This window comes from Squalius cephalus, assembly GCF_949319135.1.
Source record: "Squalius cephalus genome assembly, chromosome: 3".
In the NCBI taxonomy this organism is placed as follows: Eukaryota; Metazoa; Chordata; class Actinopteri; order Cypriniformes; family Leuciscidae; genus Squalius; species Squalius cephalus.
This window is the reverse complement of record NC_137124.1, coordinates 27,537,487-27,556,525: the sequence shown is the minus strand read 5'-3', so window position 1 is coordinate 27,556,525 and position 19,039 is coordinate 27,537,487. Positions and strand designations below refer to the sequence as shown.

Here is a 19,039-nt window from a genome sequence, read left to right as displayed (position 1 = left end):
TGCAAGATGATTAAAACGTTTCTCATCATCCATCTCCCTTTCACAAGAGGAGACGGTTCAGTTCAACGCTGCAGCCAAAATTCCATATCAGCTGAGAGCAGACACAATCAATCCATCTGTAAGCCCTCAAAGACACTCCACGTCATCATGAATTTATCTCTAACCTCCATCACCTTTTTTTTTTTTTATAGCTACAATCATTTTATCCTCAAACACTTTGGCCGCCATCCAGGTGTGATTAAACTATTTCAGAGTGCAGTCACAGCCAATCTATCTCAGAAAAGAATAAATCAATCAAATATTGCAAAACTGTCCCTGGGTCCCAATTTGCATACAATCCATCCTAAGAATTAGTAAATTCCTGGATGGTCTATTATTTTCAGTGTATGTTCAAAGTGTGCATCTTATGTTCCTTTAATGTGTATGGGAAACTGGGCATGATTATACAGTAACACTGTCAGTTTAACCAATTAGAAATGAGCCAAAGGGGTTGAGTTATCACTGTCAGATACCTACACAATATATATTTTTTAAATAAATTAAGAGCTCCAGTACAGTGTCCTGCAAGTTTCCTGTCTTTCTTTTTACTACATGAATCATATTGCTTTGTTGTTGTTTTTTACCTATTTAATTTGACCTGTTTATTTATTGTATTCAGTCTGCAATGCATTTTAAGCTAATACATTAACACATAAAGATACAGATACTGATGCAAAAGGCATATGTATTAACTACTGTACACTTTATTACATGCATCATTAAGCAAAAACATCAGCAGATTCTTAGCATGAAAAAAAACAAAAAAAAAACACGGCTGCCAGATCTTCAAGGATGTGCTGCCGTTTCAGGATGCCAGGATAGCGTAAATGAAATGAAATGAATCTTAATGAGGGATGATGAATCAAGGGGAGTGAGTGTGTGTGTGTGTGTGTGTGTGTGTGTGTGTGTGGGGGGGGGGGGGGGGGCTGTCATTTAAAACCTCATGCAGACAATTTCTACATTTTCAAATAAAATTATGATGTGTATATGAGGACAACATTACAGTAACAAACAAACCTAATTTATATAATTATATAATATATATATATATATATATATATATATATTACGTTTAAAATCAACATTTTTGTTCTACACAAGACAGTTTCATAAACTCTGCATCCAATTAAAACTCTTCTGCATACTACAGGCTTGTACTCAACAGTGTGATTTATAAAGCCTCTCACGAATCAGAGCCACAAAATGAAACTCAAAAGTGTACACATGACCTTTAAAGTGTTGTGGGTATAATTAACACGCATTTATCTAATGTCAACAGATAATTATAGAAAACCAAGCAAAATAATGACAGACACAAAAAATAGGTTAGTGGGGGGATGATGACATTTAAAAAAAAGAAAAAGAAAAAAAAAAGTTAAAGTCTGTCTGACCAAGGGAAGTGTTTAGGAAAACAAAATTCTTTTTTTGTATATATATTTAGTGAGGCTACTGCTACAGAAGTGGAACACTTCAGCTTTCAGTTCAGATTTAGTTTGTAGAATTGTGTCATGCAGGAATTGTCTCAAAGCAACTTTTTAGTCTGATACCTAGACTGAGCACAAGGGGGATAACTAGATGAAGAAAAACTCCCTCAATAAACCAAAGCTGAAACGGCACATGCTTTCTCTTCCATTTGGCTTGAAAAGAATCAGACACTGTAATACAGTGAAGGTACTGAATTTAGTTTTTTATTGACTGGATATGGTAAATCAGGTCAAACCAATCCATTTTATCTGTCACAAATTTCATATAATGGGTGAAAATAAATCAGCGACATTTATCAGTGTTATCGATCTCTACATGTCAGGAGCATAAACAAGGTCACTGTGACATCAAAAACTTTATTATAGGGTCTGATGATATTCTCATGCATCGACTGCATGATTACTGAAGTGATCCAAGAAAATAAATCCCATTCAAAATTTCAAGCAGTGTGTTTTAGTAGGTCTGAGTGTGTTGGTTTATGGGTGTAAGAAAGTATTCCTTTATTTTTACATTAGCAGGCGTCCTTGTCAAAAGCGACTTAGAAATGAGGAATAGCCTACAGCAAGGCAGTCATCATGAAGAGGCAAAAACAACGCAAGAAGTGCTCAAAATACAAAGTTCAGGCAGTAGCATAAGCCAGACAAGGGAAGATTAAAGGAAAAGAATATATAATATATAGTGACGGATCGACTGCCTCTCCCTACTAATCAGCGCCACCCTGTCCCTATCGCCGCCCTTTGCCAGGTTCCCGACTGGAGTGGGTGTGATTGGAGAGGATGGGCGCTGAAGAGGATTGGCGGCGTGTGATGAGGCACACCTGACGAGAATGAAGCCTCATCACCGCCGCTGTTAGAGACCGGTCTCTTTCCCCGTGCATGCACACTGGTGTCCTCGTGGTTCCAGGAAGGGAGCGCGGAGGGATTCCCGCGCCGTCCAATTCACGAGTTCACCCTTACATCAATTAAACAGAGTAAAATTATGCGTATTTGGCGTGCTGTCCGGGGGAGGGCTCTGAGCTCGGAAATTTTGCCCGAACCCAGAGTACTCCCCTGTAGTTGTAAGAGTATTTAGGACTAGAAGTGAGGAGATGGGGTGGTGGAGGGATGCTGTTAAACTGTCAACGAACGGAGGTAAGTTTGCAGTATATACACCTCTTACCTCGTTGATTGGGTTGATTAACAGAGTGTGCTCCATTCGTCTAATTAGATTTGATTGTCTGAATGTGCTCCACATGTGTTTAATTAGGTTTAAATTATCTGAACGTGCTCCTCCCGAACTTTGTTAATAAAACATCATTATGTGAGTCGCCGGACACGCGGCCCGGAATGGAGAAACATGCTTGACGCCGCTGACAATAGTCGGGGCCTGGCTAGAGAGGACAAGCAGCGATGCCGAAGCCGCCACCCCCTCGCGCCTCAGACCAAAGAGAGAGAGAAGCGCGTGCGACACTGCCCCCTAACCTGGACCCATTCCATCTCTTCACTACCCATCCTTCACGATTCCCTTGCACGACGAGGACACCAGATCCCCTTTAACACTTTATTTCCCCCATTTTTGGACATCTTATGTTTATTTACTTTAATAAATACACACACACAACTATATATTTTTTTAAGAGGTAGTGGTGTGTGTGTGTTTGCATGTAGCTTTATGGCCAGATTTGCACAGCACAGAACAGCACAAATTAGCACGAGAGCACAATTTCAAAACAGGTGATGGGAGTGGAAAGTTCTGCGCATGACCTACTGACGACGCGCAGATAGGATACACAGACACAGCCGGAACTTTTCCTTAATGACCAACGCAATCTACTAAGAGCAGCGCAAATTAGCGTCTGGTTTAAGAACTTGCTTTTTTTTTTTTGGGTGGTAAATAACAGCACAAATACCAGTAAATTGACTAGCGCAAACCTTAGTAAATCACCTTGCATAATTCATACTCTCTCATAAATTTTGCGTCTAAAAGGAAAACTCCTACAAATGCATATGCAATAAGGTCAGCCGCAAAAATAACCCTGTCCATACCTTTTCGGTGCTAATTTTTCACTGCGTTTCTTTAGTAAATCCTGACAGTAGTTTTTAAAATGCCAAAAGAGGGTTTACGCTGGAGCAAGCAGTTAGCAAATCTGGCCCTAAAGCTCATTATGAGTTAAAGAGCCCATGACCAAAGAAGCAATTTGTAATACTTCTTTTTGGCTAAACTATGGACTACTTAATTGACTCCATAATCTTTTAAAGCTTGAAAAAGTAAATAAATAAATAAATAATCGTTGTTTTCAGCATTTAAAGACAAGATTAATAAAAAAGCTCTGCCGTTGTCTAGGCTTAAAAGGGTGTTTATTTGTCTGTAGTTAATAATGTGATTTTCAATTTGAACGCAAATTCTAGTTGATGTTATGGAGAAATGCCAATGTTCATATTTTGAAATGTAAGATCTAGCATACTACTACTACTACTACTACTACTACTAAAAATAATAACATGTTTGAATAATGAATAAATGGGCATTACCTCTCATTTTATAAAACAGTCTTTCAAATAATTATAGTTCAACATTAGTTTTTCTCTTATAAAACCATGATCAACAGATCAAGATCCCTCTGCGCTTCATTTACTGTATCACAGTGGATTAGCATGCCAATTTACAGTAAAGTCTCACAGTCTATGAGCTTCATGTCTGGATAAACCCAGATAGTACAATTAAAAATCCCCTACCAAAGAATGAGAAAATGTGAGAAAATCCTGCTAAATTCTTAAAGATAAAGCAGCTATGAGAAACAAGTGAACATCTCTTGGCTTTTATCTCTTCTCCCTCTTTCCCGGCTCTATGAGAACTTTCACCCAGAGGAACATCATTCCATTAGTCAGTCACGCTTGTGGCTCACTCCTTTCTGCTTTCCCGACTGGAGGGTGTGAACACTGCTTTGCTTCACTCACTTTCCAATGCATGTATTAAACTACCAAATGTCAGAAATAGCCACTGTCTTTTATATCTGTTTTAGCTCGGTTTCAGGACACTGAGCAAGGAGATTTTAATCTCGGGCCTCATGCTCTGACTACAGCTGCTGAAGTAATGGGAGTTTTTCCAACAGAACGAGTCCCTGAGAATGCGAGAGGACTTCTCTGCTGCAAGCGTTCATAAAACACGCACCACAGCACTGGGTGAGAATTATATCTGGAAAGACTATGTTACACCATTTAACTGAACACTATAATGTAAAATGATATAAGTTTTATAGCCCAAAATTTGTTATGACCTTCAAATCATGGAAGCATCCAGTTTGGATGACAGTCAGCAGGTAAAGGCAATGAAGACAATTTTAATAATATTTAATATTTATAGGATATAAATATGTAAATGCTTCAAGCAATGCACAATCTGAAACAAACCATCAAAGTACAGTATAACAACATTGTTTCTCTGATAAAGTAGAAACATCCTGCCTTCTCATTTTCATGGCCATTTCCCATTAATGAACTTTCTCCGTATCTCTAGAGTGGACAAATCACACATTATTTCCAGAGTAATTACTTGCTGGAGTTCCAGCAAGAGATAACTTGGGACAAAGGAAGTGAAATTTATGCCGTTTGAAATTAAACTGTTTGCCTAAACTCTTTGTCTGAACCGCGCAAGCTATTAACAAAATGAAGGCAGGCGGCACTGAACTCCAATGAATCCATTACTACAGAATCAGCTGCTGTTAATTCCACTGCTGAATATTTTTAATTAGAGACTGAGAAAAGATACTGCTCATCTTCGTTAAGGGACTTAGAAATGTGATTTAATGGAGGTCAGATATATTAGAGGCAAGGATAGCTTTATTTGCAACTGCTTTCGGACTTGCTTTTCTGTTTTTCCCTCTGACGCTTTTTTTTCTTTCTGTCTCTTGCTTTCATTCACGCTCGGTTGAGCTCCGCGCTGTAGAAATGAGGGGGCCAGACGCTTTGGTTTTGGATCAGTGGCGTTTGATCCTGCTCCTCTACGCTGGGACCCTGTCTAACGCCACACTGATTGACATTTTGTAGTTGTACGGTGACCTGTGGGCTGTAGCAGCGCATTCACTATCACTCTCTCTGTCTCACAAACCCAGACACACATTTTTAGTTATAAATACACACCCATATAGGGTTAAGTAATACAGCTGAAGTATAAACACTGTGGTCCTATGTGTTATCAGACATTGCTTTTGTTTGTTCGAGCATCCAGAACGATCCAGAAAGAAACAAACACAACCAATGGTGCCTAGGGCGGGACGATCTGTTTTGTCCACCCAATGCAAGACAGGACGAGTGTTTTCAAAAATACATAATAAAAATACATGTTATAAACTATTTTTGTTTACAAAAATAACTGTCATACAATAAAGAGATAAAACAATTATAATAAAATATTTTTTAACAAAAATGAAGAGTGATTTTTGTCTATTTATAAAAACAACATTTATAAATATATTTTTGATCAATTAACTGTTGATTAGTAGCCTGGTTAAAACCAGACCATTCTCAGTAGTAACTGAGTTATGGTCTGGCAAAGCTCCTTTAATAACTCATTTCCAAAGGGGCGTCACCAACGGACGTCGCTCAAATGCCTCTGGGCGCAATTGGATAGACCTAAAACTCCTAAAACCAATCAGAGCGATCGGCATCGTGTAAAGCCATATGCGGTGTCCCAAAGTTACACTACGCCATAAAAGTATGTACTCTTTTTGTGAAGAAAATGTATTTACTTTTGAATGTGTAGCAAAAAAGTAGGCAAGCTTTGGGACATACTACTTCGTCATCTTTATCGGACGGATCTGTCGCGTGCATCCTGTCACGTAAACTGCCCTGTCAATCATCTTGTCACAGTTAAAATACTCTATTAAATCTAATTTAATTTCCTACCGTTTCGGAGAGAAATGTAGTAGCACGTTCATCTGCCAGTGGGTCTTTCATGGAGACTGTCCTCATGTGTTAGCAATTTGAATATAATAATGCATTTAAAAGTTGGTGCGCTTCACCAACGGAGTGGACGTCGCTCAAATGCCTCTGGGCGCAATTGGATAAGCTAGACCTAAAACCAATCAGAGCGATCGTCATCTTGTAAAGCCCGCCTCAACGTTTCTGATTGGTGCCGCGATTTCGAGGCCATGGAAATGGGCTTGAATGAGCTCTTTGCTAGACTACTTGCAGAGCAAATCTAAATTTGCCGGAAGTTGTCTGGGTTTTCCCAGGCTAGTTGATTAGTTTTATACTGTTATCAAAATATTCAACATACAGTATCTCCCAGGGATCCAAAAATATACATATTTATAGATGCCTTTACCATTTCTGTGTGTTTAGATAATAGCATCATAATGATATAAAGCCAAGCAGAGAGTTGTGAGAAGTGTGTGATTATGATGAATAGCATCGTAATATGACAACCACTGTCCAGCAGAGTTGAAATGTTTTGCCAGCTAACAGCAAACAGAGGCTTTCCCAGCGGCTCACTGAAATTGCCCAGACGGCAGCGCCATCAATGAGGACACTCAAGTTTTGTTCCTTAGAAGCCTGAAAGTGTCTGTTTTCACAAAAGCCACTTTTTCCCAGACACTGCAGAAAGTGCATGCATTGTCCGGCCCTGTTCAAAACGCTCTTTGTATCGACAGTCAAGGTACGGTCGTCCGAGATTTAAAGATAAAGGAGTCTGACATGGGAAAGAGATTCCATCAGGAGTGACTGTGGAGTTACATTTCCTTTTGTCTCCTGAAGTCAGCACTAACAGTTGTTACTTCATGTGCAATTCACTTCACAGACACAAACATCAAAACACAGCCATGTCCTCAAACATACTGCATCTCATTTCGAATAACTTTCCTTGAATTATTTTCCTGTTAATTATTAATATTGTGCATTGTGACTATAGAGCTAAGGACAGCAGACAAGCTTTGATGTGTCTCTGCTAAATTGCCTATTACAGACAGCTAGCACTTATTCAGCTGTGACGTCTGTGTGTGTTCATGTTTAAGAGGTTGTGAGGAGATTACTAATGAGCAGGAGATCCCTGTAAACTCCATTAGGATGACTTTGACACGCTTGAACATGTCATAGCTGCTCTGGGGTGATCATTACCATCAATCTCCATAAGGGAGGGAAAAAAAATTCACATGACCTTAAACTCCACACATTTAATTATACTTGCACACACTCACAGGACATATTTATTAGCTGTATTTGAATACATTCTAATATCAAGTGAGAAGAACCATATGGAGCTCTTAAGCACCATTTTGTAAAGTCTTGTAAATCCCTGATATGTGCTTAAACATCCACTGCTGCCAATAACTTATAATTGAGTGTTAATTGTATAATGTCTGTGCATGATAATTAATAAACATACTCACATATTCATTAACATATGTGGTGAAATTTGTTTTATATCACAATCAATACTCGATATCGATACTCAAATGGCAGTAAAAGGGGGAAAGTGAGTATGCAATTCTTTGCAAAATCAAAAAGGAATTGGTAGATTTGTTGCTTCACCATCTAAACCTTCCTTTTCTAGTGATAATGGAGATCTGTAAAAGGATTTCGAAAAGTGTTTATGGTCCTCTTACCTTTTTCTTATTGGTGGGACAAATGTAGAAGTTTGTGACTATGATGGTTGTCCCAGGCATCAGGTTGAGCTTGGTGTAGGTTGACCCATAATCACTGGATCTGCATGAAAGAAAGAGAGAGAAATGTCATCTTCTTAATATCATCACTGTTTAATTACTAAGTCACACACGAAAAGATGTGACGGGATATAATACAGATCTAGATTGAATCACATTCTCAGATTATTAGATTTATTCATAGAGCTGAGAGGCAACATTAACATATGACTCACTGTGTATTGTCATGTCTATTTCTGAGATTCTAACAGAATATTATCAGTAAAATAAAAGGACATTTTTCCTTACACATACTGTACCTTGTACATGGAATTGCTTTGAACAATTGTTAAATGTTAAGATACTGTTCATGAACATGGCATAGCGTATGTCTTTTCAACCTCAAATCTGTGTTGAGATCCCATAAATAATAACAACACTGGGGTTTGAAATATTCACAGCAAGCACAAAATAAATAACAATTTTCAGAATAGACTGTTTTTTAGCCTCTGATTGCTAAAGTGATCTCATGAGGATGTTGACTGTTTTTTGACTGAATTGGAGTCAGCAAAACCAGTCAGCAAAAAAAAATAAAAAAAATAAAAGTAACTTCACAACTCTGCAAATCAGCTGCATTGGGAAAGATGGTAGTGCAGTTCTGACATTTACAAACTCACAAGTAGAGAAAAATGCTTTTTGAGCAGCCCTTCTGAAATGTTCATGCCATTGTGTTTTAGCAGTATGCAGCAAACTAAATGACTGCTATTATATGAAATGACAGAAAGAGACAAACAGATAAACACACACAAACTAAATTAAAACAATATCAACCTTACAAAAAGATTTGATTCTGACCACAACTGCAGATGATGTTTCGAGTGTGAGGTAAACTAGTCAGAGACTTGTTTGAATTGCTGTAGATATGAGGAATGACAAGGCAGCATCACAGGTGTGGAAATATTTGCAAAAAATCAATCAGGCAGAGAGCTGTGGCCTAAACCAGCCTGACACTGTCAGAACAAATCATTCTCACACAACACACTTACATGAGAAATGCGCTTGAGAACAAGGTCAAGGTCTCAGGGTTACATTTAAAGTGACTGTCAACTTTCTTTTAACTCAAAACGATACATTCACACACTGTGAACCTCTCAGTCAGGCTGAGGGAAAGCATACTGCTGCTGGCAGCAGATAGAGTGTGCAAAATGCCTGATCAAAGACTATTCCTCAACACAAACATACAGCGCTAAAGACTTCCCCCATAGAACTAATTAAAAAACAGAAGTGAACAGAACTCTTCTCTGGAGCTCCTGCAGAGCTCACATTTTTGTTCCTTGCTTGACAGAACAGAGCAGAACAGAGGTGTTTCAGCTCGAGAGGTTTAAATGAAAGCGGGAGGGAAGGCAAGGCAAGGCAGGGTGGGGGAGGTGATCATTATGCCAGGCGCCATGTTTCCAAGACATCACACAGAGGTATCATGGCAGGATGAGGAACTAAAGGTCTGAGGAATAGCATACTAAAAACAGTATATCAACTATAAGCACAACGATAGTGAACATGACGGGTTGTGCTTTCCAAAGAGCACATTTTAAACAACAACAAAACAATTTTTTGAGTGTTTTCTTTTCATTTTTATGAGCAAAGCAGCATGTTAATATGTGAATAATGTGAAATGCTTGTTAACCCACTCATAATCATGATAATAGACCATATCAGAAAAAAAGAGATGTCATCATTACATAGTGTTAACGCCACTTGTGTTTGTTATCCAAAATGGAATTGATTACCGAAAAATCAGAATTAAATTCACAATACATGCCATTCATTCAGAAGAGTCGAGTCTGTTAATTAGAATACGCAATCAGACAATGACGGTGTTCAGCGTCTCCAAAGTGTAGTAAAACTCGGCAGAGGTCATCAGCGGAGTTGGTGGAGCGAGTGCAAGAAACAGCCAACTCATTAAGTAAATCCTCTCGTGGAGAGTAAAATGTCAGAGGCCTCAGAGGAACATTATGTAACTAATAAAGCTAATTTGGAGGATTGTTTGGCACGCCGCGCTTCGGTTGCCAAACGTTTCGCTAATGATGCTAACTTAATCGGATGGCTCATTTAATGCCACTGATTAGCTGACAGGACTAGTGCCGACGGTGACGAAGGAGTGTGGATAATAAAGAAACATGATGGGAAGAAAAGATGGAGAATGAGAACGGGGCAATAATCTGTTTTGAACTTAAAAACAATCTAATTGACTTCCACCTATATAGTATACACTACCATTGAAAAATTTGGGGTCAGTATTTTCAGTACGTTTCTTATGTATTTGTAAAATACTATTACAATTTAAAATAACTATTTCTATTTGAATATATTTTAAAATGTAATTTATTCTTGTGATGGAAAAACTGAATTTTCAGGTGATGATCAGAAAGTTCAAAAGAACAGCAGTTATTTGAAATAGAAATCGTTTGTAACATTATACATGTTTAATTATATACGTATTTGTCATTTTTGATCAATTTAATGCATCCTTGCGGAATAAAAGTATTTCTTTAAAAGAAAAAATAATAATTCTTAACTGACCCCAAACATTTGAATGGTGTATAAACCCCTGAACCACCTGAACTGAAAGATTTCTAGCAGAGGTTGTCAGGTTTTGATTTTTTTATCTGCTGAATCCATGATGCCATGTATCTGAACAAGATGTCCAGGACCTCTGACAGAAAATTAGGCCCACAGCATTAAAGATACAGCAGAGTATTTCATTTTACACATGGGGTACTTTTTATCCCTGTATGAACCAAACCCATATTAAAATGAAATAACAGAAAAAGAATATGAGGTGTATGATTGAAACCCCATCATCACCTTCAGCCAATCTAATGATAATAGTAAATCATTCACAGCCTTTGGTTATGTATAAAGCTTGTATAAAGTCAAATTAGCAAGTCTAAATCTTAGAATAAATCAAATTATTGCCACAAAGGAAAGTTTCCAAGTTTGGAAATGAACAGAAAACATTGTGACTTCCTGTATTGATTTGGGATCATGAGTCATACTCCATGCAGACATTCACTGTCACATTGAATCACGGTTTAAGGTATGAGAACAGTCTAAGCATTTGGAGGGAATCGCTGAAGGAAAACAGTACGATCAAAAAATGTACAAAAGCATTAATGCGTCGAAGTAAGCGCACATTATTTTCCGAAGCCTTGAACATGTCCTTGACTGTTCTTTTTTGCTTGTTGATGGATCTCTTCTGAAAATAACCCATACTTTGACAGACATACTTGATTTCTGTGCTTGTGTAAAATCCTTCAGACCACCACTAGAGACACGGCGTGTTAGCATTACCATCAAACATAATTTATGTGGAGTGGTGTCATAAATATTCTCTGACTGGTCTTCCAGAAATTAGACACTGGCCATGACCATCACTTTTAATAGACTCCCTGCATTTTAAACAGGCAATTTATCTTGTCCTGGTGATCTGACAATGGCATGCTCTTTGTTAAATAAAAATTCAAGTGAATTTTTGTTGTTGTTGTTGTTGAATTTTTCCAAATTTCATCTGCAGTTAAGTAAGAAATATTTCGAATCATTTTTTTCACTTCGAATCAAGTTCACCTCCTCCAGAGATATGTTGCTAACATGAAATGTCAGATGAGAAAATGTCATTCACTGCAATAGACATGACAAAAACAAAGACATCCAGTGTAATAATTCAGATAGTTAACCGTAGCAACAGTATTGTTTCTTTTATGTTTTTAGACAAGTCATCATGTATGCATGTATGCAAAGACATCTCGATCCAATACTCCAAACTAAATCAATCTCATTTGTATTGTTTGATGACACTTCAGCATCATTCACCATCTCATATTCATTGTCCAATGCAGTGACAAAATTACGTACAGTATTTCCCAAAATGCATTTGTGAAGTTGCTCAAATATGCTTATGATAAGCCAGGTACTCAAAGGTTATGTGGCCACTGCAGTAAATTTTAGCACTTTCCAAATTTACAATGTAAATAAGATCAAAGGTAAACCAATCTTACATAAATCAAAAACATTTCCCCCACATTTGAAAATCTAAAGCAGCGCAGCAGTCCTGCAGCTCAACCAGTAGAGCATGGTGCTAACAACCTCAAGGTCATAGGTTTGACCTCCTGGGAATGCATGAATTGATGAGACAGTTTGTTAAACCTTGAATGCAAGTTAAGTGTCAGCCAAATGCATACATGTAAACCAGTATGCTTATACTCATATGAACATATGAACAAAAGTATGAAAGCTAAAGCAAATGTTTTTCATCCGCACAAATGGCTGTTAATTTTCATAACATAAAGGACAGTTTGTAAATCAAAATATCTTGGCTACTAGTAAATCATCATCAGTGTAACAGAAAAAGTGCCCATGAATTCGGCCCATTGGATGGCAAAATTACAATTAATGTGGCATTTCTTGAACATTTACACAACTTTAACATATTTTATGAACTATATTACAAAAACAACTGATTAATTACTCATTCAGGACCCCTGAATGAACAATTCAATAGGGTCCAACATGTTTGCTGATTCATCTTTGCATCAGTTTTTAAATACCCCACACAGAATATCATTAAGAAACCAGGTATCAGCACTCAATAGGATCTGTGAAGTGTTTACTCCAATGCTACAACAGTAAAAGGGGCTTCTGTGCCACCATTCAGATATCCTCACAATAACCTAATAATGCTGATTTCCATTATCAATGTTTGTTGTTGTGAAAAAGAGAGGTATTTTAGTTCTCCAGCATTTAAGAAACAAGATGCTCTGGTGCTGGATGTTGAAAACAAAGGTGACACACACACACACACACACACACACACACACACACACACACAGTGCCTTGAAAATGTATTTAGGCCGAATTCACCCATTTTAATGAAATGCAAATAACACAGAAATGTAGCTCGCTGTGTTATTTATTCCTAAGCACTAAATCAAACATTCATTATTTTAATATGACATTGCTTTATGATATTCTTAACAAAAGGAAAATATTCCATTTGAACAGTCAAACAGAGAAAACAAAACAAAGAAAAACAATTGAAAGTACACAACAGCCTCACAATTGCCTTCCACCTGTGATCATTAAAATCATTTTCTGGCTAAAAACCCCAACAGTTAAAGCATTCAAAGACTCAAATGAACACTAAAGAGAATACCAAATTATAAATAAACACAACAAATGTTGAAATTAGGAAAAAGTCATTTCCAAGTGTGTGAATGTCCCAGTAGGCTCTGTTGGCTCCAATATCAGAAAGTGGAAGCGAAACCAAACCACTCAGTTTAGTAAAGGTCGTCTATCAAAATTCTCGGCACGAACAAGGAGACTTGCGAGAGAAGCCATAGACCGGCCAAAAATATCACTTTGAAGGTTCAGTAGCAGAGAATGGGAAAGCATGTCTGAATGCAAAAAAATATATATATATATTTTAGGCCAAATCACAGTGATTGGTGTAAAGTAAATCTAACACGTCGTAAACTTCAACTGTTCATGGATTTGTCGTGAACAGAATTAAACATATATAATGTCACAAAATACAAGAAAACACCCATGAACCTGATGCTACAGAACAAACTGTGGCAGATTAATAAATGCAAGTTATCCTATTACAATATTTGTGTGTATTGATCTAAACACAAAGAAATGCCCACACCATTCAGAGATATATACCTGAAATCCATTTGGTGGTAATTAAGCCACTGATTAATGTACACCCCTCATATTATACTGCCAGGGGGCAATTAATTTTCACTAATGCCTTCTCACTTACTATTATGAAAGGCTATCATACGGCTTTTATTGCACAGAGAGCAGGAAAAGATCATCAGACTCCATAACTCAAATCTTTTACTATTTTAAGGCACATCATTCCCAGTAAATTGATTGTTTGTCGTTTGGCTTTTCAGGAATCTGTGTGTTCAGATTAAATATTAGGTTAGTGCCATAAATTTGGTCAACCGAAAAGATTGCTCTGCTTTTTTGTTTTGTTTTAAGAAACCATTTAAAGTCCAACTGAAATCAAAATTTGCACCTATTTACTTTGTTAGAGCATATTACTAGTCTTGTGGTGAAAAATTAATCCGTGCAAGTTAATACACAGAAAAAAATTGTTTGCCGTCGTAATCTTTAATCAAAGTCTGAAAAGTTACTTCCGGTCTGGAATGGCGTTCCTTCTCTGATGATGTAGGTTTGACGGCTTGGGTTGGAAAACGCTTAACCACTCCCCTCAAACCGTTAGTCTGCTATGAGCAGAGATGGAGAGGAGGAGCGCTAGAGTAAAACCCTGCCCTCTGTTCAATATTCCTTTTCACTGGGAAATACGTCACAACACTGGAGAAAAGTCGTTTGCAACTTCCGGTTCACGCGGACTTTAAATGAATAGACCTAAAATCTGATTGAGGGGCAGTTAGCCAGTCCACATACCTACGCTACACATCTGAGAGTCTTGAGTCTTTATTACTTGAAGAGGCCGACACGTAGTGAGCAAACCAACAGTTTGTGCAATCAGAAGGGGAAGGTTCACCTACCAAAAGGAGATTTCATTTGAAGGAATCCAGTAGAGGGAGAAAAGAGAAGTCTAGTTGAATCCATGTTCATGAAAGCTACAATGACTCACAACATCTGTCTTGATTAGTTCTGACATCTCTCTCAAAACGTACACCACCTTCCAATCCTCCCAAGGGGCTTTACCTCACTGTTACTCTGTAAATAGCATAACAACATTCAAGCTAACCAGAACGCTTATTTTGTTTACAAATAGCTCAAGGGATTCGTGACAACTGTCATACTTCACAGTACAATACATTATTTTATAACATTTATTTTTGAACCAACACTACCGTTCAAAACTTTGGAGACAGTAGGATTTTATTTTTAATTTGAAGTTTGAAGTTTCCTATGCTAATTCTCAGCATCATTACGTGATCCTTCAGAAATCATTCTAAAATGCTGATTTGCTGCTCAGGTAACATTTCTTATTATCATCAATGTTGAAAACAGTTGTGCTTATTGATTACATATTGTGTGTGTGTGTGTGTGTGTGTGTGTGTGTGTGTGTGTGTGTGTGTGTGTGTGTGTGTGTGGGTGGAAACGGTGATAATTTTTTCAAGATTCCTTGATGAATAGAAAGTTAAAGACCCCCAGTGGTGAAACCCGCTGAGATTTTAATGTTGTCTAAATGTCTGGTGTGTGTGGATTTTTAGAAGGCAGCTGTGTCTGATGAACGGGAACATGGTTTGTGTAACATTAGCAACACATTATTAACTGTTTGATAACATAGTCAAGCCAAAGGCTAATCGTATCAATTACCATTACGTTTAGATACATAAATACATAAGTTTAAATGTCATTTTGATTATCAAAGGGATACAATTATTGACTGCAGGGGGACTTTATAAAACAGAATTTATTTATGTGAAATAGAAATCATTTAATGATAATCTGCTTAAATAATCAATTTAAAGCATCTTCGCTGAATAAAATATTTAATTTCTTAACAAAAAATCTTACTGAGCCTAAACATTTAAGCAGTAGTGTAAATATAGAGTAAAAAAAAAAGGAAAATAATGATTATTTCTTGGACTTCAAATATTTAGACCATATTTTAGTGGTGTGGACAAGGGAGTATAACTGACCACGTTATGTTTATGACTGAGGTTTTTGCCCTATCCTTATCACACAGGCTTTTTTTTTTTTCACAACAGCAGAGCTGAATCAGAGGGAAACATGGCTCAACAGTCATCGGAAACCTTTAGGGATGATCTGTTTGGTTTGATTTGAGAAAAATATGTATCTATAGTTTCAAAGACTCAGTGCTGCAAGGGGGCCTGGTCAGCTGCCAGCGTGAGGCTGGGAACACAGAGATAATTCTGACTTGTGCAACTATTTAACAATTTGGTTAGACACAGACACAACCAAAGCACATAAACATTCTGAAACAAAAATCATGCTACACTCGAAAAAATAAAGTTTCCAAAAGGGTGTTTCTGGAGAGATGCCAAAAAAAGAAGCCTTTTGGCTTCCCAAAAAACCTTTCAGTGAAAAGTTTTCAGTGCATGCAAAAAAAAAGTGGATGTTAGAGGTTCTTCATGGAACCACAGATGCCAATAAGAAACCTTAATTTAAAAAATGTATGACTTCAAATACTGTGTATAAACACCCTCAGGTGCACACACACACACACACACACACACACACACACACACACACACACACACAAAGGGAAAACCCCTCATTTACACCCTCAGAAACACAGACAGAGTCTTGTGCCTGTGAGTCGGGGCAGCAGTGCTGTAATTGGGAGCATTTATCTAAATGACGCCCTCATGAGGACCACTGGGACCAGGCTGAGAATTCAGCACACACCAGTGACATATTTTATTTCTACTCTCTTTCTCTCACTACACTTTTGTATTCCTGCATTAGATATAAGTCAAATATAGATTAGATATAGATATAAAACAACAAGTCAGTAAAATGGTTTAAAGGCCATTATAATTGCATTTTAAATCAGAAAATGTAGTTATTCAATTTCTCATACTTACAGTAACCTAACCTGAAGTAACAGTAAATTCACACATATCTGTGCAGATAGTATTAGAGTTTTTTTTTAAATGTATTTTTATGGACATAATGTAAATGAAGGAATATATAATATATAGTAATAATAACATTTATGAACTCACTCTAGGCCTTCATCTAAGACAAATCTTTACAAAATCAAATGTACATTAAAACCATGAACATGACATGATATATTGATTTATGGTCAGTAATAGGTAAGCTGGAGCTTTTTATTGTTTTACATTACAGAGAAATTGGTCAATAAAGCATAAATATGTAAAGCCTGCTTCAGTGTATATATTTAAAAAGCATGAACATGAAAATACAAACACTTGCAGATGGTTTGATTTTCAGAATTTATGCCACTTCACATTTAACTCTGTATTCTCTGCCTAAATATTCTTAATACATCAAATCTATTTATTTTTATTTTTTATAATTTCTTTAGAATCACAAAGAGAAAAACCATTCCACTGCCATTGTAGTAATTTGCATGTGACAAATGAAACCTTAATATTACCCTAAGAGTGTTTGTCCTCTGAGCAGTACTTTAATGCTTACTTACATGTATCAATCAATCAATTCATAGTCCATCCAATAACATGAGTAATTTGCCTTACATAAAAAGAAAATTGAAGTTTTTTAGTGGAATGCTGTTCTCTTTATTCTCTTTATATATTACATTATATCTCCTTAAGATGCTATTGATCTGTCAAGTAAACGCTTGTTCTGTGATACAACATAATTCTTCTTTTATCAGCTACTACCATAACCTTTAACATCACCTACTGCCCAATCCAACTAAATCTCTGTTTCCCTTATCTCAGAGAGGCTACTTGACCTTTGACCACTGATGGTGGATCTAAAAGACTATTTGTGTGCTACTGGGTTCAAGGGTCATTTCGCTAGGGAAAACTCCCCATCAGGGCATCACTGGACAGCTAGGAACCAATCTTTCAAATAAAGGAGACATGACAGGTTCAGCGACGGATGGGAAAGCAGTTAACAGCAAGTCAAAGCTTTCGTGTTTCAGTTCGACGGATGCTTAGAAGGCAAGAGATACTTTATACTAACTGTGTGTGTGTTTGATTGTGTCCTTTGTTTATTTCCCTGGTAATTGTTTACGAAGAAGTACCCTGACACAAATCTCTCTGTTTGCCTGAGGAATCCACAATGTATCATCTGTAACACTCCTCACAATTTATCTAATCTAAGAGGAAAACACGAACACCTAATGGGAACTAAGCTTAAGGAGCTCTGTTTCAAACAAGCTGTGATAGAAACAAACAGAGCAAAAAATAAACTGGCTCAAAGAAATGGCTCATAAATATATCGTAATCGTAAAGCTTTTTCACTTTTCCAATGCATGGGATCAACATGAATTCACAAATAAAGTATCTAGAAACACAATACGATTCATCTGGTATCTCTCTGCCCTCTTTCTATGGTATCAAATACATTTTTGATAGCAAACATGACAAGTAACTGTGTAATCATCCATATAACTACTTGATCTCCCCTGCCTCTGACATTTTGAATGCTGAATAAATTTGTTGAGTATAATAAATGTGATTGGCTGATGAATTGAAATGACATGGTCTTCATATCTACCCTGCTATATCACCACATGCGTCTACTGAACACTCAAGAAATGTGCCCTTTGAAACAGCCCAGCAGCTTCTTGTAGCTGTCCATTAGCTACTGCACATTATAGCATCCATTAACATTTAACAGTGCTGCCCATTTTGAAAACGGAGATTGCTGAAAGCATAGTTGGACTGAAAACCTCATTCTGTCACAAGCTTGTCTTTCATAAGTGTGAAATTTATTGGGTGTGATTTAAAAAGGCTGCTCATTTATGTAATTGCATTGAAAGCACTCTTGCTTTTATACTGGACTCATAATGTCTAAATTTGCCGACAGCTGGCGCTTCTGGGCTGTGTATGCGAAAGAGATAAAACAGTTTTTGGCCCATCATCAAACGTGCCATCATTTGATGTGAGCTTATATTTATGTGGTAACACCATACACTAACAAAGCAAAGGACAACTGGATATAAGACTTAAATAGTCAAATTACCATTATTACTCACTCCAATAAGACACACTGGTATCAGCGTGGAGGAGAGGGCGAGAAAGAGAGAACACTTGATGAGGGCTGACTATAATGTAAAACATTCATCGTACACAAGTCACAAATACACCCAATTAGGAGCATCTCTGTCTCTGTCTGTCTGTCTCTCTCTCTCTCTCTCTCTCTCTCTCTCTCTCTCTCTCTCTCTCTCTC

General features: G+C 37.2%; 1 protein-coding gene across 4 annotated transcripts in view; it reads right to left on the bottom strand.

Moving 5' to 3' along the window:
* sorcs2 (sortilin-related VPS10 domain containing receptor 2) overlaps positions 1-19,039 on the bottom strand; it is a 187,712-nt gene that overhangs the window by 68,652 nt on the left and 100,021 nt on the right. For all 4 annotated transcript variants that reach the window (XM_079865607.1, XM_079865608.1, XM_079865610.1 and 1 more), the window contains exon 3: positions 8,105-8,204. In XM_079865607.1, the coding sequence (XP_079721733.1) occupies positions 8,105-8,204 (100 nt within the window). The remainder of the gene's footprint in view (positions 1-8,104; positions 8,205-19,039) is intronic.